At 33.8% G+C, this 24,443-nt stretch overlaps 2 protein-coding genes across 5 annotated transcripts in view; one reads left to right on the top strand and one right to left on the bottom strand.

The window, feature by feature from the left end:
- LOC123563207 (uncharacterized) overlaps positions 1 to 6,760 on the bottom strand; it is a 33,576-nt gene extending 26,816 nt beyond the window's left edge. Inside the window, exons 1-10 of the mRNA XM_045355882.2 lie at positions 6,635 to 6,760; positions 6,267 to 6,280; positions 5,480 to 5,657; positions 5,036 to 5,211; positions 3,724 to 3,862; positions 1,976 to 2,154; positions 1,577 to 1,715; positions 1,069 to 1,241; positions 545 to 683; positions 104 to 282 (exon numbers count right to left, since the gene is read on the bottom strand). Of these exons, the coding sequence (XP_045211817.2) occupies positions 104 to 282; positions 545 to 683; positions 1,069 to 1,241; positions 1,577 to 1,715; positions 1,976 to 2,154; positions 3,724 to 3,862; positions 5,036 to 5,211; positions 5,480 to 5,657; positions 6,267 to 6,280; positions 6,635 to 6,672 (1,354 nt within the window). The 5' untranslated portion in view covers positions 6,673 to 6,760. The remainder of the gene's footprint in view (positions 1 to 103; positions 283 to 544; positions 684 to 1,068; positions 1,242 to 1,576; positions 1,716 to 1,975; positions 2,155 to 3,723; positions 3,863 to 5,035; positions 5,212 to 5,479; positions 5,658 to 6,266; positions 6,281 to 6,634) is intronic.
- Positions 6,761 to 10,311: 3,551 nt separating this feature from the next.
- Positions 10,312 to 24,443, top strand: part of LOC123563193 (fibrillin-1-like) — a 42,424-nt gene continuing 28,292 nt past the window's right edge. For 2 of the 4 annotated variants that reach the window (XM_053530008.1, XM_053530006.1), the window contains exons 1-11: positions 10,312 to 10,478; positions 15,044 to 15,160; positions 17,438 to 17,517; positions 18,303 to 18,401; positions 19,010 to 19,108; positions 19,600 to 19,698; positions 20,700 to 20,798; positions 21,290 to 21,388; positions 22,486 to 22,584; positions 23,239 to 23,337; positions 24,103 to 24,201. In XM_053530008.1, the coding sequence (XP_053385983.1) occupies positions 10,441 to 10,478; positions 15,044 to 15,160; positions 17,438 to 17,517; positions 18,303 to 18,401; positions 19,010 to 19,108; positions 19,600 to 19,698; positions 20,700 to 20,798; positions 21,290 to 21,388; positions 22,486 to 22,584; positions 23,239 to 23,337; positions 24,103 to 24,201 (1,027 nt within the window). In that variant the 5' untranslated portion in view covers positions 10,312 to 10,440. The remainder of the gene's footprint in view (positions 10,479 to 15,043; positions 15,161 to 17,437; positions 17,518 to 18,302; positions 18,402 to 19,009; positions 19,109 to 19,599; positions 19,699 to 20,699; positions 20,799 to 21,289; positions 21,389 to 22,485; positions 22,585 to 23,238; positions 23,338 to 24,102; positions 24,202 to 24,443) is intronic. The other 2 variants (XM_053530014.1, XM_053530021.1) reach the window with 2 other exon arrangements.

The raw sequence follows: 24,443 nt of genomic DNA, 5'->3' as shown, positions 1-24,443 counted from the left end.
TAGTGCTTTTAACGTAATTAATTATACATTCACAGACTTCACATATTGTTAGTGAGGAAAAATAATAGGTGTAATAGCGCGTTTCTGAATGAATACAACATACTTGGTTGGCATTTTACACCAGCATCTTCAGAATGCGCACAATTATGAGTTCCCCAAGTATTTTCATTTTTATTACAGTCATCTACAGAAGCTTCCTTTCCAGTGCATTGCAGTTCGTCTAGCCATACTCTGCCTTTACCGGGATAAAAGTATTCTCCCGGCAATACTTCCGCACCATTCCTGATGAATTAAGAAAGCTTAGTTGTACACAGTACAAACATACTCTCACATGTTGAACAATTATACAAATATTATCAGGCACTTTGAATCTATACCAGTAAGGAAGGAATGAAATACTAAATCAATGGGAAAACAAACGCTGACAAACATCTACACCGCAAGGTCCAAAACACATCCAACTTCATCTAACATCGCTAGCATTTAATTCATGTACTATAAACGTTGTCACCACACACATACTAATAACAACAGCACCACCAACCTTTCATATCCCAGCATATAACAAAACACTTTGGCATCGAGGGAATCGAAACCATCATCGCAAACAGTTCCCCACTCTTCGGAGTGATAAACTTCAACACGACCTTCGTACTCTGAACTGCCGCCAACTAAACGAACATCTGCAGTGCATACATGTAAACATTACATTAATGAATATACTTACATGTAGTTGTTGTTTATTCACTGTCTTACACATATTTATAACGAAATTAGCATGTGTTTTCATGGTTATGAAATCATTGCTGCGTTGTCAAGAATAAATTCGTTATTCACTATTAGCAGCCGGTGTTACTCAATTTGTATATGAAAAACAGATACGAGACGCTGAAATGATGATGATAATTTATAGACATTGTCGCTCAGTTATGCTTCTGATTTATATACCAAGGCACATGTTTGTTAAGTCTCTTTTGAAAAGCCTATACGCAAAACTCCAATATTTTATGGAAGACTGAAAATTTATATTAAATATTAAATATAACAGAGGTAAACAAATATACATACTTGGGTTACATCTTATTCCTACGTCATTTTTGCGACTGCAGTTAGTGTATACCAACGATGTGTGTCTACAATCAATGATAGATAGTTCCTGTCCATCACAACCCAGATTATTTAACCAGCTTGTCCCAGCTCCCTGTCCAAAATAAGCATTGGCGTATGCAACTGCACCTTCCCTTAATCACAAGAAAATGAATAAATCAAACACAGACATATCGATATTTTAAACATGATAGTAAGTCAATATGTTCATGATATGATATTACATGAGGGGAACATTTTAAAACTGTTTTTCATATTAAAATGATATTTTAAAAACATAATTGTGATATTTTAGTCAAACTGAGTTACTACAAAAATAACCTTTTAAGACATAATTTCATTTTATCACAAAAGTCAAAACATGCAAAATAAACTTTACGATGAATTTATTTTAACATGATGGCTACATTTATTTCACTTGTATATCAAATCTCTAATTTATTTGTATGTTTGAACTGATTTGTCGTACCTAGGATATCCTAACATATGACAAAGAACTTGGGCATCGGCTTCACTAAAATCAACAGTACAAATACTTCCCCAACTGTTAGAGTAGTGTATTTGAACAAGACCTTCGTACTCTGTCAAACCTCCGCTAAGGCGAACACCTGTAACATTATAAGATAGTCAAGAGACAAGTTACTATAACATAGCTCATAACTTTGGAATATTTATTTTGAATAAAGAGCCACACAATAAAATATACAATAAATACAAATTAAACGAATGATTTTTTTTCTAACATTTGAAATGCTTAAAGTAATCCTTTGGTTTATTATGATCTTTCTATTTAGGACTCATACTAAACCTTAAAAGATGATATCAGTACAGGATTGTACAATTGATAATGAAAATGAACACAAGATACCTAGTTTGGGTAAACATCTAATTCCTGCGACTGTATTTTGGGTGCATGTTTTGGACTCCCAAACCAGCTTGTTACAATCATTCAAAGACGTTTCGTTGCCTGAACAGTCTAAATTATCGAGCACAATTTGTCCATTACCACGCCCAAAATAGGAATTTCCAAGTGCTTCTGCACCTAATCTGTTATCGACCAAAGTAAATATAAAAAGAGGAAAAGTCAATTATGACTGCATATGCGTTCATTCTTCTTTTGCCACTTTACGTTTAATTAAAGATCTGAAAACTTCAAAGCAGTCAACCTCGTAATAACTGCAAATTATGCTTAAGACATACTGATCTTTTTATTCTCTGTTAAGTTACAGTGACACTGTAAACGTCAATAATTTTTGCGTATTTACGTCTGAATGTAATATATGATGCGTGACGTCAATTTCATTCAGACTACTAGTATTGAACATATATTCTAACATGACTCGCTTTGATTTCCAGTTAAACAGAGAAGGAAATCAAGCTCTGTATATTCTGCGATAAACAACGGTTGACGCACGGACCGCTAAGAGAGCATTATGACGTCAATTATGACGTCAAATTGCCGCATGACGTCCGATACATTACTCCTCGTGGTTCAATTCCTACGCATCTGAACTCTAAACCGTGATAAATCAGACGATAAACCACTCGAAGGCGTTATTATTTGTTAAATGACATTTACATCATATTCATGTACGTAGATACGTATGTCATGTGTTATAAAAAGATTATTAGCTTTGTATCGAGAATTATCTTGCCTCCTACAAGTTTCTTACATTTCTATTGGTGAATAGACGTCACGTGGAGACAGGATATATTCCATATCCTGCTAGTATATTTCAGATATGAATTTTGATTAAAACAAAATGGCTGCCACACTGCTGGCGTAATTGAATCAAGTCAGATTATTCATTAGCTCCAGCGATAGTATCGTTTCCGAGAGTAAATTTAGTGTTTTCTTGTCGATTACATTCTACTTAAGTTGAGGCTCATGAAGTTTGACAAAAGTTAGCCGTAAAAGCGGAATAACTCTGTATGGGATACACGGACGTTGATATCTTGTTTTAAGTTAAATCATCGTAAAATAAAGGAATTGACATATTTGTTAGCAGTTTGTTGTAGGATCATTTAATCTACGTGCAAGATAAATTATTTAACAGGAAACGGGATGAAAGCCGAAGTATCAAGACATTTGTGACATCGTGAAATCTGGTGACTTTCGAAGGGATGGAACAAAAAGTTTTTTTAGTGCTTCTGATCTAAACCAGTTCATAACCTGTGTAAATGAGCTTTTGTGTTTTAACCAAAACACAGGTCATTGTGCATTTTATGACTGGTGTAAATAAACTATAAACAAAACATGATGACTAAACAAATGATTGTAGGATTCCAGTCTGCACTGTAGATAGCTTTGTTAATTTACAAAATGTGTTGATTATAGCATGTAAGTAAAGGGTAGTCGGCAAGATAAATTCGTTATACAGCTTGTTGGTGACAGGATACGGGATATACGCTGTCGAGGAAATCCATATCAGGCGAGAGCTTGATATGGATTTCCTCGACAGCGTATATCCCGTATCCTGTCACCAACAAGCTGTGTAACTAATAGTATCCAATCGTTTTTAACAGAATATTGCGCCACTACAAACCATATAACCAGTACATATTAGCTATTTAGAACTTTATAATTAGTCATTATAGGCGCTTGAAATAACATGCCTCTCATATCCTAACATTTGGCAAAACACTTGAGCGTCGGCATTATCGAATCCATTATCGCACACTGTTCCCCAAGTTGAAGAGTAATTCACTTCAATACGGCCATCGTATGATGTGTTGCCTCCAGCTAAACGAATTTCTAAAGAATAATTTCAAAATTAAACGTTATGCTTGGTCAGTAGTAAATTCCACTCGTATGAGCTTTAAATAAAACCAGCTTAAATGCATCAATTCGCAGTTTATAAAGTTACTCATTAAGCACCTTGTAGGTCGAACATAAATATGGAAATTAACGCAAGTACTGGCAGCATATGATACAGATTAGTGACGGTTGTACTATTAATGTTATTATACGATTTCTCCTTCGCTAAGTATCATACAATGTATCATTTTAAAATCTAGTTTTGTTGCATCGATGAAAAACATTAATAACAGTCTCCAAAGAGTATTGCCTTAACGTTTTTACATGTCACATGGTCAAGTATACCCTGGCCGTAGTTATGTTTTCGATATGTTTATGTTATGTATATCCCGTATTGTCGTCCCATAGTTTATGTTTTCGATATGTTTATGTTATGTATATCCCGTATTGTCGTCCCGTAGTTTATGTTTTCGATATGTTTATGTTATGTATATCCCGCATTGTCGTCCCGTAGTTTATGTTTTCGATATGTTTATGTTATATATATCCCGTATTGTCGTCCTAAGTCGTATTATTGTATTTAGGTCGAAATCGTCTTTGTATACAGTAATGTTTAGGCATTATTCTTCATCTAAGACACACCATATAAACCGTATCCAATAGTCCAGCCTTTACCCATATTACACATTCATAATGCAAATACCATAAATACTAACCACATGGATGGGCCTCTCTTTTAATTTCCGATTTCACGGCTTATTTGCATAACGCATGTACACTTGGAATGAGAAATTGATGGCGAAGGCCACAGTTTTTGTCGCTGACAACAAAATATTTATATAGGCGAGTATTTGTATATTTACAGACCCGTATTCCCTTTCCCGTGTCTCGAACTCATATGAGCAGGACAAAACCAATAAGCCAGGGTAATTTTTGACTGCAACATACACATTTAGCTTGCTTATTCTCTGAAAGTCAATCATCTCGTCTTCGGGTCGGCAATTTACCGCAGAATTAAATGATTAACATTCAAGAAAGTTTTAAATATAGGACGTCGTTCAGAGTTATATACGCTGCGACCTGTTATATTTTTTTTCATAATGAAAACGTTACTTAACAGTTCCTCAAACAAACCTATTGTTATTATGCGAAAAATGGTTTTACACTTACTAGGCTGGCAAGTTATCCCGGCATCTTCAGAATGCCTGCAGTTATGAGAGCCCCATTCACCATTTTTGCCACATTCGTCTACCGACAATTCTGTTCCATTACACCCTAGATCATCTAACCATATAGTGCCATTTCCCGAACCATAGAAACCTTCGGGCACGGCCCTGGCACCAGTTCTGTAAAAGCATAAGCGGCATCATGATTACCGAGCTATACAAGATTGTGATTAAAATTCGTAATAAAATCTGAATTTCAAAGTTTTTTTCAATAAAAAAATGTGTTAATTCTGTTGTTTGCCATCCAGATAAATGATCTTTATCAGGAAATGATTCAGTTCACTCAAGTTGACATCATTTTATGCTAGCGCATAAGTACTTACTCTTTCATCATCACAAAACTGATTGACAGAACAAACAACATGTCAAAAGAGAAAGTAGGCATTACCTATTATATCCGAGCATAAAACAGAGGACTTGAGCATCAAGGTTACCAAATCCATCGTCACAAATAGTTCCCCACACGTTGTTATGGTAGACTTCTACCCGACCCTCAAGGTTTGAATTCCCACCAACCAATTTCACTTTAGTTCCAGAAATGAAAGGAAGAACTCTCGGCAGTAACCCTAGAAAGTATTGCTTTTCTTACTTTTATTTAAATAATACAAACCAGCCCGGTATGTCTAATCTTGCTGTGTCTCATACTCTTACCTCTCGTTCATACACAAATAAATAATTTGATTCATTTATAATTGTAAATATTGTTAAATAATTAGTGTTACAAGACTAAAAGTTAATCTGTGCGATTAATTCCACTATGTATTTACTAAAGTACCCTCTAAATGACTCTTATCATGATACCGTTAAAATGTATTAAATAAAGTTATTGTATGAATAAAATTTGTAAGGAGAGCCTTTCGAAGTATATGATACAACCAAATAGAATAATAGCAGACTCGGTTTGATTGAGTCTGTTCATGAGAGGTAATGGAAAGCGCAACACCCCTCACGCCCCACTATCACCGGGTTAAGTGGAACTCTATTACAAAGTTAATGAATGCGATCCATGATCCCAAAGGACCAGAAAATATAACAACACTGAATTCAAACACACCGCCACACATCAGGTGTGTGAATAGAGATAGGTCATGAAAGTGTTAGTAAGATATTGAAAAGTCACTTGAATCATCAGACGTATTCATTACTAGAAACTTCTTTTGTACGATTTTACTTACCACTGTATTCTGCACTAGAAATATAAGAAAATTATAGTTATAGAGTTATATAAATAAACAATAAAATAATGGAAAGTTTGATTTATCATTTGAGCATATCTGTCTGTAACGTCTGTACTGAGAAATCAAGAAATAAAACTGAGTTAAATAGTGACTTTTAATAAATACTAGTTAAATGAACATAAACAGACTACCGATATAAACTAACATTGCGTTTGTCGCAAACTGCATACGCGTTTTGATCCAAATCTTCAATATTCGGAAAATACCTATTTAACTTTCTGAGACAGAAAATAAGCTAGGTATGTATTTAAGGCGTTTATTGAATTTATATTGCAAAAGTAAATAAAACTATAAACAATGATTACCTCAGAAAAATGTAAACTATAATTGTCCGGATAAACATGGCTTCAGAGTTTCACTGCATCTGATACTTCCGTTTTTAGAAAAGTAACGTCGTCCATTAAAATGTCACCTGTGGTTTGGTGTATTTTTCTTCTTTTTAACATAAACAAAAAACTATCTTGTTGATCTGAATATGTAATCTCCATCTAAGTATTATATTATCTTACATCTAGGTGAACATGTGCAACACATTGAAGACACTAGTGTCAATATGTACGTAGCAGTTTGAAAACATAAAAATAAAAACTTATGCGGACAAATGCCCTTGCATGACTTAAAAGATTTATAAAACTTAAGAAAAATCAAACATAGGGGCCTTCGCTTTTAAGAAATAAGTTTTTAAAAGTTCTGTTTTAATTTTGATCCGCGGTAAAAAAAACCTGTAGTTTTAATGAATAAAATATAATATAATAAAAACTTTAAGGCATTGTTAAAATATATTATTTTCAATTACTAGACAAACCTGTCAGTTGTAAAATATATCAAAAAATGACAATGTAATATCGAATGTGGGTGGTATTTTATTTAATTAAATGAACAAAGATTTTTATTTGAATTCAAGGCTCTTTTAAAGTTAGCTATAGGTCAAAATATATCTATATCGATTGATTCTACTGACACAGCGATGCCATCAGAAATAATGAAAATCCAAAAAGTAGCCAAGTAGTTCAATAAATTTAGCACAAATCTTTCTCTGCCGGAAAGTTAAATCCTCTATGTATTCTCCTTACTCGACCCGAAAAGAATTTCAGACATACACTTGGTATTACATGTTATGGGTGAAAATAGCTGCAAATAGGTGACATAATATACAGAAACATTATTGTCAGTTAATGATTTCTTTACGAACGGAATAAAATGTAGAAGTAATATAAACATTTTTTATTATCTTTATAGACCTTCTATTTGTACTGGTGACCACGGTCTGCTTGCCTGTCTATGAACTATAAATAACTAGTATCTCCTTTCCGTGAACTTCATTTTATACGACACTTAGGTATTTATGTATATTGTATCTATCTATCACAAAGCATGCATATCTCTGCCACAATATTATGAAAAAAAGAAGAAGAATTTTGTCTTCTGAAGACATGGGGCATTACGTCTCATGACCCCCAATTAGACACTCACGACTGACCCCTTTCTGTTACTCTCTAGCGACAAATGCAGCAAAACCGTGCATTCAAACTTAGTCTGCTATAATATAGCCGGATTTAGATTCGATTAACATTTACAACAACGGTCTTACGTATGTTGTGGAGACCTTATAAAAATATAGTTGTCTCACCGTAACTTCATGCCCTTTAGGACCATGGAGTCTGTTCAGTTTTACTTTAGAGTATATATTTAAGCCAGAGATAGAGTGAAACACATTTTATTACTTCTCAACGAAACAAAGCTTTATATTTCTTTTCTTGTTCACGTTTTGTCATTTCAAACAAAATCTAATAAATCTTCTTTTTTAAAGTTAAACGGGCAAAAGTTTCACACTAACACTCCTGATTGACTCATCCTATTTGGTTTAAACTACCTTATTCATTAATATGTTTGAAGTATAAACATTTTCGTAAAAACAAAGTTTTTAGATAGCCGCAGTTTATTCATTGACAAGGAAGAAGGAAGAATAAATAAAAAAAACACATATATTATTTTGTACCAGGCGAAACATTTTTTGTAATTGTTTTTGTCGTCTGGTTTGGATTCATGCATTTTGATTCTTCTGTCAATATCAGATAGATATTTTGATTTCTTATATATCAGAATCTCTAACATTGTGGTCAAGAAAAGTTACAAAACTTCAAATCGTCATCCAACAATTTTATAACTATATGGGAATGGTTTCTGCAAAATTTGACATATTTACGAAAGACAGATTTTATTTACATTACTTATGACAGACAATTGTTATGAAATGCACAATCGACATGTGCTGAAATTACGTTGTCTTGCCTTGATAGTGACAATAAAGTATTTTGCTGGGAGTAAAATAATGACACTGTTAAAACAATCGTTTTACCTGTTTTGTTATGTCATATACTTATGCCACGATCAGGTAAGAATAGAAAAGTAACCTAGATTAACCACCCCGGCTATGTCCTTGATACTTGTTTACAGGATGGTAGAAGACCTGGCACGTCACCTTTTATACATGTTTTGTCGTTTTGTATATTTATCTTCTGACTCGTCAGAAAGATAAAAACATCTTTGTATGTAAAACTGGTAAACAGAAGAGAAATAAAAACTGTCAACATGTTTCAACAAGGAAAACTGTAAGAATGTTGGATGCCATTACCATATAAAAATTGTTAAAAAAAGAAATAGTTCAAAGCGCAGTACATACTTTTACGTTTGAAAAAAAAATCTATCACGAATGTTCTGTCCTTTATAAAGAGACAGACATGTATCATAAAATCTGAAAATGACATCTATTGTGATTTTATTATGTTTACAACACATATTTTAACTCTAGTGATATGTTTAAATAAATGCTTTTAGAAATAGTTTTCAATGTACGCATCCAGTATAACTTCCCACCGTCAAATCCAACTCACCCACTTACTCACTCACTCACACTCTAATCTGAGGCATCCGTATCAATTTATTTGAATTCTGTGATATCAACGATATATGTAAACTATTATACTTTGACCTTGATTCCTTTCAAATTCTTGTAAGGGGCTAACATGGCCGAATGTGTAAAGCCGTAAATCACTAGCCCTTCAACGATGTGGGTTCGAGCCTCGCTTGGGGCGTTGAATTCTTCATGTGAGGGAAACATCCTACTGGCTTACAGAAGGTCGATGGTTCTACCAAGGTGCCCGACCGTGATGCACGGAAGGGTAATTGGGGTCTACCTCCAACACCGAAACTGGAAAATCGCCGTATGACCTTTAATTGTATTGGTGTGACGTTAAACCCTACAAACAAAAACAAAATAAAAATCTTGCTTCCAAAGTATCAGATGTACCAGCGCGATAAATTATTTTGAAGGAGGGCAATCCTATTATTTCGACAGGATACCCTGTACTAACAAATGTCTAAAATATGTGAAACTGAGAATAACCTTAATACAAATGTTACAGACAATAAACATGTTTATAAAGTACGTAATAAATGACATTATTTTCACTTTCATTTGCATGCTTGGGACTTCTTCAAACAGATTGGAAGAGCAAGTGATTCGAACGCATAGACATAAAGCATTTGTATAGTACATAGGTCGTAGGTTAACAGCAAACTACTTTGAAATCTATATTTAAATTGTAACTTTCTCCACCGTGTCCTTTTGAAAATCTGATGCATTTTGTTTGACCGGCCTGCTTAACACTAAAGCCATCTATTCTTTTATCCGATGACCTAGTACCAGTGTATTCGAGGATTTGAAAAATAAATATAATATTGAAAGAGTTTGATCATCTCATGTACAATGAAGTTTGTAATAACATTTGATTTTGAAACATTATTACAGATGTTACCTTATACTACTTCATCATTGCCAGTAACACTTGAGCTGCTTTTGTTTAGGCCATGTATTTTATTTCCTGATCATCGGCCTTCAAGTTGTCAGAGGTCAAACGTTGTACACAACACACGCGATTGGCTGAACATTGGTCCTACTAAACAGCAGGATATTCATAAAGACAAAGTTTAAAATGCTTCAACCATTTTGCCTTATGTTATCCATGTATATAATGCGACTAAAGATAATCACTTATTACCATTTAGGTTGAACTTGTAAAAGTGGCAAACTTAAATAGGAAGTGTCAAAATGATCCTAAGGATAACCTTATTGTGTTTGCTTTTCGGGTAAAATATACGTATATTTCATTTTATAACATACTAATATATAATCGTTTATCATTGTAGTTTTTTTTCCAGGTAATATACGTATATTTCGTTACATAGCATATCTATAATCGTTCATCATAATTGATATCAATTACCGTAGTGTGTTTATTTTCAGGTACTTTATATGTATATTTCATTTCATAATCCATCTTTAATAGTTAATCATTACCGATTGGGTTTGCTTTTCGGGTAATATATGTATATTTCGTTACATAACATATTTATAATCGTTTATCATTACAATTATTAATACCTTAGTTTGCTTGCTTCTCGGGTAATATATAATGTGTTTTTCATTTTATAACACATTTATAAATGTTAATGATTACAAATATTATTAGGTACACTGCTTGTTGGTGACATGATACGGGATATACACTGTCGAGGAAATCCATATCAGGCGAGAGCGAAGCTCGAGCCTGATATGGATTTTCGAGACAGCGTATATCCCGTATCCTGTTACCAACAAGCAGTGTAACGATTTTATCTTGCCGACTACCCTTTACTTACATGCTATAATCAACACATTTTGTAAATTAACAAAGCTACTTACAGTGCAGACTGGAATCCTACAATCATTTGTTTGGTCATCACGTTTTGTTTATAGTTGATTTACACCAGCCATAAAATGCACAATGACCTGTGTTTTGGTTAAATTACAAAACACAAAAGCTCATTTACACAGGTTATGAACTGGTTTAGATCAGAAACACTAAAAACTTCTTGTTCCATCCCTTCGAAAGTTACCGGATTCCACGATGTCATAAATGTCTTGATACTTCGGCCTCCATCCCGTTTTCTGTTAAATCATTTATCTTGCACGTAGATTAAATGATCCTACAACAAACTGCTGAGTAACAAATATGTCAATTCTTATTAGAAATCTATATTTCCTTCAAGAACTATAGAACTGTGTCTATACTAGATACACAGAAAAAGACAATGGCTTTTATGGAAGAAAGCCACGCCTCATTAATTAAAACCCTCTACATCAGCTCTTTTACGTTTGTTTCAATGTCATATTTCGCAAGTTAAAATTCCTATGCCGCCATTTCCATCTAACGTATGATTAGAAAATGCAGAGTTCAATAAAATGCTACAAACACATCCTTTAATTAAATAAATGAAAAACAAAATACTTTTGAGAAAGGGGAAATAGAGATGAAGATAGGACTAGTTGTGACTAGAGCTGCAAAGGCTTACGTTTGATTTAATAGTGATCAGCCTTAAAGAAGTTCTGCACGTCTGATGTTGAACCGGAAGTGCTGGCGAAACGTTTTTTTATCCGGATTACATAGAATTAAGGCTGGATCCTGGAAGCGTAATCAAATATCTTCGTACCAATAAATGTCAACCCGTGTTTAAATTAACGCAAACGGCAATGTTACTTTCTTTCTGAAAGTGATATATGATGAATTGTAATACACGAAAAGTATTTCTAAATTATGTCCTTAAAACCGCTCGAAATTTGTTAATCTTCTTAATCGCCAGATAGGGCAAATATCTTAGCAAAAGTGCCAGACTGTCACAAAATACGCCCGTCTAAATATTCAGTTACGTATCATAAAGGTTATAATGTTGATGTTGTATGCCTTGTTAATCCAAAAAAGAGTAAGATGGAATCAAGGTTTTTGGTAGGTTCCATGTGGGATGAAATTGACAATCGGATCTAAACTGTTTGACTGGACAAGGCTAATTTGGCAGATTTCGAGTAATTCTATGGCCATAATCCAAGAGTGCCTAAGGCGATTTGGGTGGTTATCGAACTTGGCCGTGATATAATGCCCACAAACATTGTCACCAAGTTTGGTGAAGATCGGATGAAACTGTGCGATTTAGAGACCGGACAAGGCTAAATACGCAGTTTTCCGAGTAACTCAAGGGCCATTATCTAAGAGTGCTTGTGGCGATTTGACTGGTTATCGAACTTGGCCGAGGTATTATGCCCACAAACATTATCAGCAAGTTTGGTAAAGATCGGATGAAAGCTGTTCGACTTAGAAAGCGGACATGCCGACCGCCCGCCCTTCCGCAACGGGTGTTCACATAAACCAAAAAAAAGCACAAGCCCTGTAAATCTTATTTGACCGTATAATATATACTAAATTCAATTATAATTGTGAAGTATTTCATTAAAATCAACAGGAAAAATTTTATTTGCGTAATTTGATCAGAAGTGAGATTTTCCAATGCACCCCCATATACGATAACGTACTTTTTGTAAAACATTTTCAAATTAATCAAGCAAAAAATAAAAAAAAAATGACCCTTTCTTTCGTTTGTCGAATTTTCAAAGTCGTCTCTGAAGATTTGACCAAAGTACATTGCAGGAAGTGTTAAATCCAAACGTGCAGGTCTACGTAATGGGTTAGGATTGAAGATTAGAGAAAGAGAATTGTTGTATTTTACGGTGTTCCGTTAGGGCCAGCATCTGCTCCCTAGGAACGCGAAGCTCGAAGGTACGATGGTACGATCTCGAAACACGACAGTACGATGTCGAAGCGCGACAATGCGATATCGAAGCGCAACAGTATGTTGGCGATAACACGACAGCGCGACAGTACGATGGACTGTTACCATCGTACCGTCGCGCTTTGCCATTGCACTGTAATATTCTTTTTGTCACATATTGCCTTGTTTCTGCTGAAACATCGAATTGTCTTATTTTTCTTTACATGTTATAGACAATGTCCATTCGACCACTGTATTCTGTATTTTAAACGTTGTAAAGTAGTGTAGTATCAAATATATGACATAGAAGATTTTTTTGCTTCAGTGAAAGATTGAAATAGCTTTCACGAGTGAACACCAGATGCAAGACACGAGTGGCATAGCCACGAGTGAAAATTTAAGATATGGTGTTCAGGAGTTAAAGAAATGTTTTTCTTGCATACCAGACTGGGATTTCTGAAGAGTTCACCGGTGCTGGAAAACTCCATCTTACACCACGGTTGTAAGATGACTCTCGTGCTGTGAATGACGTATAACGAACTACATATGTACAGAAGAAGTGTGTTGTAATAATAATGTTTTACGTAAAACGGGATAAAATTCAAATACCTTGATAGTTCCTCTTTGTTCCTTATAACATATTTCTCGATTCAAAAAACGTCATTTTACGGAAATAACATATAGTTTCACTGCAGATGATAAAACGAAACCGGAACTATTACGTTGTTTTCATCTTTGTAACGTCATGTCGTACTTCCTGTTTACGGACGTAAAGTTCCCGCGATTTGTTAATACGCTACTATAAGAAGTGCTATAAGAAAATCATTTGTTTGAATTTATTTTTACTATTATTTGTTGAATATTGTATGCAAGAAACAGATTCTATCATTGGCTGTAGGTGCAGATGGGCATATCCGGCTCTCGGGTAACTGTTTACGCGGTAACTCGGCAGGAGCCTCGTTACCGTCTAAAGAGTTACCCTCGAGACAGGAAATTCCCATCTGCACCTACAACCAGTGAAAGAATCTTATAATTTTACATGTAAAACCAACGACCTTTTTAATTTTATCTTTTTAGGTGAAAAAGTTATATTTTTTATTTTTCACTGGTACGGAACTACACTTGAATGTGAAAGAAAACATGAATTGTTAATTGTTAAAAATCCTTTGCAAGATAAACTTCAGTATAGATATGGATGTATTATTTAAATACCTACACGTATTCTCCGCCTTAAAGAAATGTAAAATAAATCTGAAAACTTCGTAGAACTATTACACAATTGTTCTACATACATGTCGTGACGTCAAGACATTCATTTAACTAGACGCTAGATACGTGCAAGTAGTTATGTTGTACCATTTTAAGTACACTATATCTGTATATCTGTTGTATGACTAAATTGTTCAGGTTGTTGTAAAAAGGTTTTTTTTGAAACCCTTAAAGGTGGTTTATCAAGCAACGGATTTGTTTGAAACCCTAATATTCGATTATTTACACGTAGTTGTGTTCATTTAGCACTTGTACAAGCTATAGTTTTATTTGAGTTTTTTTTTTAATTTTCATTACCCTATTCTGATTACCTAACCAAGATAGAATTAATTTAGCATGAGTATAGATACAAGCACTGTCAAATCATATATGTTAAAGATTTGTATAACAACTGCATATTTAGCTAAAAATGATAAAAATGCGAAAATAAAAAGTATTAAAACCATCATTGGTCGATCGTGATTGCGCAACTAAGATAGATGGAAATTTCTTGTTTGAAAGGTTCACACAATTTAAAATTTGCATTTTGGTTCAGGTTGTTTGAATATTCCGATATCTAGCAAACGAGATATTATATTAAAAAATAAGAAATACTCAGCTTTTATAAAACTTTCTATCAAAGGGTGGTAATTACAAAACACTTAAATGAAAAACAATAAGACATACATTTTAATATAGGGATATAACTCTGTGTAATAGGTTTATTTGTTACTTAAATAAATCTCAAACAGAATATACGAATCATCAAGAGTTGCTTAAATGTGATTGACCATGTTAACGTAGCTGTTGATATTTTATTACAGATCAGCATATGGTTCTACGTGTTATAGGTACAAGACTTGCTACGAAACATGCACAAGCACCTGGACAACTTACACTAAATGTGGGTGGCTTTGGCGGGATCGCTGTGCAAGACGCCAGTAAAGTTTTTATTTATTTTAAAATTGCTTTTATGCGTTATGCTTAGTGTTCAACGATCCTAATTAGCTAGACATTTCTCAGAAAATAATTTTCTGTTGCTTCGATATATGGATATCTTTAAAGAGGATATACACAAATGAAAAAAGACGTATTTCAAGATCGTCAAGTCAAGGCCATACAACTGATAACTTTTTAATACATCAGAAAGCTATTATTACTATGATAAGAAGGGTGTGATTTCTAGGCAGAAATTTGAGTCTCTTATACTCTTCGGCTATTCAGTGCTTCTTTCATACGTGTTTATTGAATTATCCGCCATTTTACATGACAAACCCTAAATTTCATAGTTAGTGGCTGGACGAATATTCATGTGTCGGTACTGTAAATAATAATTGCATTCCGTCTACAGAATTGTTAACTATGCTATTCAATAGTCGTTGGAACAGCGAAATGTATTTTTATCCTACAGTACCGCAACTTAGAAGTGAAGAATGAGACGAAAGTATCTTTGTAAATATTCAAACTGTAAAAATATTTTAAACTTATTTATTTATTCTAAGTAATAGAAAAAAGACGAATGACATCAGAAATAGTTGTGTCATTTGTTGTATAATCTGTCAGAGAACTCACGCCAAGCCCGTGGAGAACATACGCCAACTGCCTGAATTTACTCGATCCATAGTAAAATGCCGAGTTAATCCGAGTAATCTGCTGAGTTAATGGGGGCGGAAATCTGTCTTCAGTATCAATAAATATATGTTCCTGTTGATATTTTTGATCATTTAAATATCATAGAAACCTGTTGGCAAAAGATAACTAGAACACGTTAGGGGTTCATTAATGCTCACCCTGGTAGATAGATTTATTCTTTAGTATATCATATTTATGCAGTTCTAGTCATTAGAATTCATGCACATGAGCGCTGATTCACACGCACCAATTGTGCGATCAACTATATGCAGAATGATCTGTTGATTGGTAAAAAGAATGACTAAAATGAAGTAGCACGGACTTCAAAGAATAACTTCGTTTGAATGAATTCGGAATTTAGCTTAATAGTGCATCCTCATTAAAAATCAATGGTGGTAAATACATGTAGGGTTTTATTGATGAATTATAATTTATAGCTACTTGTGCAATACAGGCAAAATTTCCTCAAAAGAAATCCAAGCCAAACTCTAAGAATTAGGAGATATTTCTGTGTAGCTTCCATTAAATTTTAATTAAACAAGGTATTGCAAATTTATCTAAAACAAAATACATGTATTAGTATCCTTATGCACATGCATACATTACATAATAAAGCAGCCGAAGAAGCATTTTCTACATAATTGTTGTAACTGTTGAATATTTTCGAGAAAATATTGATGTTATCAAGTACTCCACCCATCTGCAGTAACGTTGTAAATACATTTTGTTTTACAAATCCCCTAATGTTTTCTTGTATTTGACTTTGAGCTAAACATGTTTGGTCAACCCCTTTAAATTCTGAGTTTGTTTTAGATATTTTTATGTATACTTTTGGTTAGAAATTATATTTTCTGACTTTTGACATCTATGTTTTGAATTTTGACACCTCGACGCTTTTTGACAAAAATTGCAAAATACTAAACGTAGCCGACCAGTATTGCTAGAAATCTTAAATATTTATTTACGATACCTGAATGCTACAGTATACCAGTAGTAGAACAATACAGCAAATGGTCCACAGTAAAGGCTACAATACATATAAGAGACGTAAGAGACTTCAGAATTCCAGAAGCGAATTTCTCAAACATGTGCCATGATATTTTTAAGGATCTTTTATGTGTTTCATTTCCTTACAAACTACTTATTTCAAGTTCATTTTTTAATTAGTTCAACCTCAAATGTTAAAATGATCAGCTTAATACGCAGGTGCTTAATTACCTTTGCAGAAGGATAACCCGTTCATGTATAAGTAATTACTTCCTTTGATTATATCAATTTGTAAATAATATTCTTTTACAGTCTGTCAGTTAACACAAAAAGAACAGCAATGATTTTAGATATGTTATATTTTCCCTCCCGTGACAAAGACCTTACTCTTTTGAATATTATATAAAGAGTCATGAGAAAACTTCGGGGCTGTTGGTTTGAGAAGAAGTAAGTCCAAGTCAGGAATACCTTCTAACTAGATATGGTCGCTTATCAACAAACCTATCTTAATGTGACGATGATTTGTTTTCTATTCGTGGTAGCAGGCCAACAGGTTTGAACTATTATTGTAATTATTGTATGGTATATCAAAATTTCAGTTCTAGAAACTACAGTTGTACAAAGAAATGTAGTGTTTCATACTGCTGCTCAGGCTGGACAGGATCGTCATGCACAACCGGTACGTGAAGTTAAGTTAATATTTTATGAAAAGAACTTGTGTATGATCTCATTATATTACACAAAAGTATTTTATGTAGTTCTTATGCATGTAATTTATACTTTATCCTATTACGGAGATAGTTTGCTAATTTTTCTAAAACAAACCCTCAAGGGTTGGCTTTGGGACTTGAACTCATTGATTAAAAATGAAATCGACTGATGTAATTTGTATTGTTAATATCAATTTATAAGAATTGCAATTGCATTAATCTGAAAGAGTTTGTTCCACATAATTGATGTTAATTATTGTGTACTTCAAAGTTATATTAAACATTAAAAAATATAAGTTTTCTTGAAGCCCTGCTGATGTCTTATACTACTTACTAATCATTATAAAACAGGGAACAAATCGCGAATATTATTGTAGGAAATCAGACACTAGTTATTCTATAAATTGCGAGTTTCTGTATTTTTAGATAAAAAAATATTTTTCTTTACGAATAAGAATATTCAGAGTGCTGCGTTTCAGTCTATCGATAGCAAATCAACATCACATATTTCATGTATACAGGATAGAATTTCATTTTATGCTTTAAGTTTCCTTCCACCGAGAGAAGTTTCATGTTATAGGTCTTTGCTTCTCATGATTTATAATTCTTTGAGTCCAAAAGAAGTAAGATGTGTTGTCTTCTGAATATTTAGAACTAATACCAAAAACTTTATCCTTCTATGGTCTATTTTGTGGATAAAACAATTTATGTTTAAAGAATATGAACATAGGTCTTTTTATCAAATTTTATGCAGCTTTATGCTACGGATCAGCATCCTGTCCAAACGGTGGTACGTGTATCTCTCCGAACAAATGTAGGTGTCGGTCAGGATATACTGGATCAAGATGTTCCCTTGAGTTCATGCTTATACTTTTACACCAATAATTATGTACTCAGAGGTCATTTTATTTCATGAGAAAAGCCCATCAGAGGTACATATACATGTTATGTGTCAAATCAACAGTAGGATTGTCATTTAGATATTCATCATTGTTTTAGCGATTCATCAATGACATTGTCATAACCTCTGATAAAAATGTAAGATTTCTTAACAAATCTAAGAAACTCTGAATCATGATCATTACAATACTTAGTTAACCGTAAACACTCACCAATATATTCAGGTCTCATATTCAACAATGTTTAAATTCTGAAATTTTCACTTCGAATTGCTAAATTTGTCTCTGGTAAATTTGCGTGGATTGCAATGAAACCTTGCACGAGTGCTCAACTGGCAGCAGCAGACAGCTCAAAAAGTTTTACCAAAATGAATTTGTTACATACAAAGTTATGGCAAATTGAATATTTGCACATCAAAAGTAAAAGTCGAAGTTTCAAATTTAAACGTTGATTAATGAGAGTCCAGTTTGTTGTATTTGAGTCAGTAGCTACTGACATATATGTCATTAGATATCATGTAAAATATTTTATTTGAAGAGTAATTTAAGCTTTTATTTCAAGCTGTTTGTTATGGATCAACATCCTGCCCAAACGGCGGTACGTGTACCTCTCCAAACACTTGCAAGTGCCGTTCAGGATATACTGGATCACGATGTTCCCGTGAGTTCATGTTAACCTTTATAGAAATAGAAAATTATACTTTAAATGTATAAAAAAGTCGGTATAAAAACTACTCGCAGTTGATGTATCTGTGTTAAGTACACATAAATGCTGAATTTATTTTATTGTTGCTATTAGGTCTGAATTGTCGGTAGGATTAGTAACTGAATCAAACATGGTTGGAGAGATGACTTTTCATTTATAAATATGACTGACATTTACTGGGTGTGAAAAAGTATTGAGTTTTGATAATTATATGACTAACATTAAGTCAGCAGTGTTTTTGAAACATCAAATGCTCTAGCAATGGTGCGCTCTCAAAATATCAAAATGGAAAGTAAGTTCGTGTAAAATATGAATTTTGTATTACGCCAGCCATTATTACAATGATACAATTATAGTTCATCTACTAGTATCCAATTTGGTAATCTTGACATGTGACAGTTTAAAGAAGGAATATTTAAGCTTTTGTTTCAATCAACGTTTTATAGCTGTTTGCTACGGATCAACGTCCTGCCCAAATGGTGGTACATGTATCTCTCCGAACAAATGCCAATGTCGTTCCGGATATACTGGATCAAGATGTTCCCGTGAGTTCATTTTTACCGTTGTAAAAATAAAAAATACCATTTAGGAGTCATTTATTTCATCAACAACATTACTCAGAGTGAATATTCCTATAGAAAGACGTCACTTGGAAGACATTTCACCATATCTTAGTACGAGTCTTTATCTAAAGCTGTATTTGTTTTGCAATCATTAAATGACATGTAAGTCGTATGTTTGACGCTTAAATGATGAAAATTTTTAGTTGAAATAATAATGATTGATGATTATACCTTAATATATTCATTCAGAAAAAAGACATTTTCGTATAAACAACGCTTGAACAGTTATATTAAGGGCAACCCTTTCCGTTGGATTGCATGCGCGATTTGACGCCATTTGTTAAAACTTAAATAAATGGCGTTTTCGCAAAATATCTTTTTCTGAAACTTGCAAATCATATATCAATAATTAAAAAGATGATTCAATTATAACGAAAACTAATTACTTTTTGAAAATGAAGATCGATGTTGAACCAGTACGACTTTTTAATTTGTGATCGGATTTAAGGAAAATTTCATTAGAATAACAACTGTTAGCGAAGTACCATTTAACGTCAGCATGACAGCTAAGCTAAATAGGGAGAGCGCAGATCGACGGATTACTGGGTTGTAAGTTTGATCCCCTGGTGAGGCGCATGTTCTCCGTGACGATGTGATAAAAGACATTGTGTCTAAAATCTTTCGTGCTTCAATTGCTAAATTTGTCTCTGGTAAATTTGCGTTGATGCAATGAAACCTTGCACGAGTGCTCAACTGGCAGCAGCAGACAGCTCAAAAAGTTTTACCAAAATGAATTTGTTACATACAAAGTTATGGCAAATTGAATATTTGCACATCAAAAGTAAAAGTCGAAATTTCAAATTTAAACGTTGATTAATGAGAGTCCAGTTTGTTGTATTTGAGTCAGTAGCTACTGACATATATTTCATTAGATATCATGTAAGATATTTTATTTGAAGAGTAATTTAAGCTTTTATTTCAAGCTGTTTGTTATGGATCAACATCCTGCCCAAACGGCGGTACGTGTACCTCTCCAAACACTTGCAAGTGCCGTTCAGGATATACTGGATCACGATGTTCCCGTGAGTTCATGTTAACCTTTATAGAAATAGAAAATTATACTTTAAGTGTATAAAAAAGTCGGTATAAAAACTACTCGCAGTTGATGTATCTGTGTTAAGTACACATAAATGCTGAATTTATTTTATTGTTGCTATTAGGTCTGAATGGTCGGTAGGATTAGTAACTGAATCAAACATGGTTGGAGAGATGACTGTTCATTTATAAATATGACTAACATTTACTGGGTGTGAAAAAGTATTGAGTTTTGATAATTATATGACTAACATTAAGTCAGCAGTGTTTTTGAAACATCAAATGCTCTAGCAATGGTGCGCTCTCAAAATATCAAAATGGAAAGTAAGTTCGTGTAAAATTTGAATTTTGTATTACGCCAGCCATTATTACAATGATACAATTATAGTTCATCTACGAGTATCCAATTTGGTAATCTTGACATGTGACAGTTTAAAGAAGGAATATTTAAGCTTTTGTTTCAATCAACGTTTTATAGCTGTTTGCTACGGATCAACGTCCTGCCCAAATGGTGGTACATGTATCTCTCCGAACATATGCCAATGTCGTTCCGGATATACTGGATCAAGATGTTCCCGTAAGTTCATTTTTACCGTTGTGAAAATAAAAAATACCATTTAGGAGTCATTTATTTCATCAACAACATTACTCAGAGTGAATATTCCTATAGAAAGACGTCACTTGGAAGACATTTCACCATATCTTAGTACGAGTCTTTATCTAAAGCTGTATTTGTTTTGCAATCATTGAATGACATGTAAGTCGTATGTTTGACGCTTAAATGATGAAAATTTTTAGTTGAAATAATAATGATTGATGATTATACCTTAATTTATTCATTCAGAAAAAAGACATTTTCGTATAAACAACGCTTGAACAGTTATATTAAGGGCAACCCTTTCCGTTGGATTGCATGCGCGATTTGACGCCATTTATTAAAACTTAAATAAATGGCGTTTTCGCAAAATATCTTTTTTCTGAAACTTGCAAATCATATATCAATAATTAAAAAGATGGTTGAATTATAACGAAGACTAATTACTTTTTGAAAATGAAGATCGATGTTGAACCAGTACGACTTTTTAATTTGTGATCGGATTTAAGGAAAATTTCATTAGAACAACAACTGTTAGCGAAGTACCATTTAACGTCAGCCTGTCCGCTAAGCTAAATAGGGAGAGCGCAGATCGACGGATTACTGGGTTGTAAGTTTGATCCCCTGGTGAGGCGCATGTTCTCCGTGACGATGTGATAAAAGACATTGTGTCTAAAATCTTTCGTCCTCCACTTCTGATTCATTTCGGAAAGTTGGCAATGACTGACAGAGAACTGGTACAGAAGGTTACGTTAGGTAACGGCCCACCGTTAAATAACATATTAAATACTGTTGAAAATGGCGTTAAACCCAAAACAAGCAAACAAACAAACAATTTAACGTAGGCGGGTCGTATAAAATATTCTACCTAAACCTTGTAAAGATAAATAGGCTAACATTTGTAATGTTTTATACATATGGAAATATAATCTGGAAAGTAGATCCCTCGGAAGCACCGAGAACAGTAAGTAATGCCCTATTTTGGAAGCAAGCTGCAGAAAAGATTAATTAATTTGCCAGAAATCTCAATCGTGTTGATACATAAAAATAACATTCAATTCTTAAACAAATGTTTACAGCTGTATGTTACGGTTCAACATCTTGCCCAAACGGTGGTACGTGTATCTCTCCGAACAGGTGTCAATGTCGTACAGGATATACTGGATCAAAATGTTCCCGTGAGTTCATTATTATCTTTGCACACTAAACAAAATACTAGATATTTTTACCTTTATAGGTCATCGATTACATGGAATAAGATAATCAGCAATGAATATATCTATGACCAAAACACAATTGAAAGGTTCGGATTTAATGAGTAGCAAAATATATTAATATGTCTAAGAACTACTGAAATATTGTTATTTCGCTAATGTACTATATTATCGTAAATCTAATCAATACTCTATAATGGCTGCTGGAAATTGCCTTATATTTATTATTATTATCATACCAGATTTATATAGCGCCCTTTTTATGATCAATTTCACGTTCAAAGGCGCTTTACATAGTTCAAATGCAACAACACAGAGCGCATAATTCATCCTCTACTAGTACAGACACAGAGCGATCTGACCAGAAGGACAGAGTGAGACAAAGCCCCCACGACAGAGAGATCAGAAATCAGATACAGGCTTGTCCGGCTAACTTAGCCTAGCTCGTTTCGAATAGACAGCCTGGTTCTTTAACTTGTCCAGTGTATAGCACTGATACACGCAAGGAACAGATGCCAATATTTAATATATATTAATGATAACAGTGTTGTGTGATGTGTGAAAAACATAGCTGATATCTGGAGAGTTTATGCTTTTACTGAAATAAATATTTTACAGCTGTATGTTACGGATCAACATCTTGCCCAAATGGTGGTACGTGTCTCTCCCCGAACAAATGCCAGTGTCGTTCCGGATATACTGGACCAAGATGTTCCCGTGAGTCCATTTTAACATTTAAGAAAATATTGCATTAACATTTAGAAATTATTTATTCCATTGACATCATTACTCGCAATAAATCTTCCTGTAAGAAGACCACAGTTATGAAGAAATTTCATCATATCTTAGTACGGGTCATTGACCCACATAAAATACATATGTTAGACTCTTAAAAATTGCAGTTTTGTGTGAAACAATTTTGTTGGTATATTTGTAATTAATGTTTTACTTTAATATATTAATTCATTTTTATAGAAAAAGTTATTTTCATTCAAACAAAGCTGGTACAACTGCATTCAGGACAACCCTTTCCTTCGCACTGCATGCGAGATCTGACGACATTTATTAAAACTTAAACAAAATGTTGTCGTTCGAATTTTTGTTTTACAACTGGCAAATCATATTTAAAAAGATGATTCAATTATAGAGAACATTACGTACGGCTTTTTGACTTGTGATTGAATTTAAGGAAAAAAATAATTCAAATCAGGAACTGGAGGCGGGTAACAATTTAACGTCGACAGTCTAATTGGGTGTTCTATGATGATGTTGTAAAGATCAATAGTGTAGCATTTGTTATGTTTTGATACTGGTGGAAAGTATCGCCCTATTTTTGTATAAAGTTACATTAAATATTAATTGATTTGCTAGAAGTCTAAATCATGTTTCTACATACAAAATAATATTCAACCCTTGAACCCTTGACTTGTGACATTTTATTGAAGGACAATCTAAGCTCTAATTTCAATAAACGTTTTACAGCTGTATGTTACGGATCAACATCCTGCCCAAACGGTGGCACGTGTATATCTCCGAACAGGTGTCAGTGTCGTACAGGATATACTGGAGCAAAATGTTCCCGTGAGTTCAATATTATCTTTTTTTTTTGGTTTGTTGGGTTTAACGTCACACCGACACAATTATAGGTCATATGGTGACACACCAGCTTTGTTGGTGAGGAAGACCCCTAGTGTCCCTCCGTGCATTATTTCATCATGAGCAGGCATCTGGGTAGAACCACCGACCTTCCGTAAGTCAGCGGGATGGCTTCCTAACATGAAGAATTCAACGCCCCGAGTGAGGCTCGAATCCGCATCAATGAG

This window comes from Mercenaria mercenaria, chromosome 2, assembly GCF_021730395.1.
Source record: "Mercenaria mercenaria strain notata chromosome 2, MADL_Memer_1, whole genome shotgun sequence".
Classification (NCBI taxonomy): Eukaryota; Metazoa; Mollusca; class Bivalvia; order Venerida; family Veneridae; genus Mercenaria; species Mercenaria mercenaria.
Note: the sequence above shows the minus strand (reverse complement) of the source record. Positions and strands in the feature narration are given on the sequence as shown.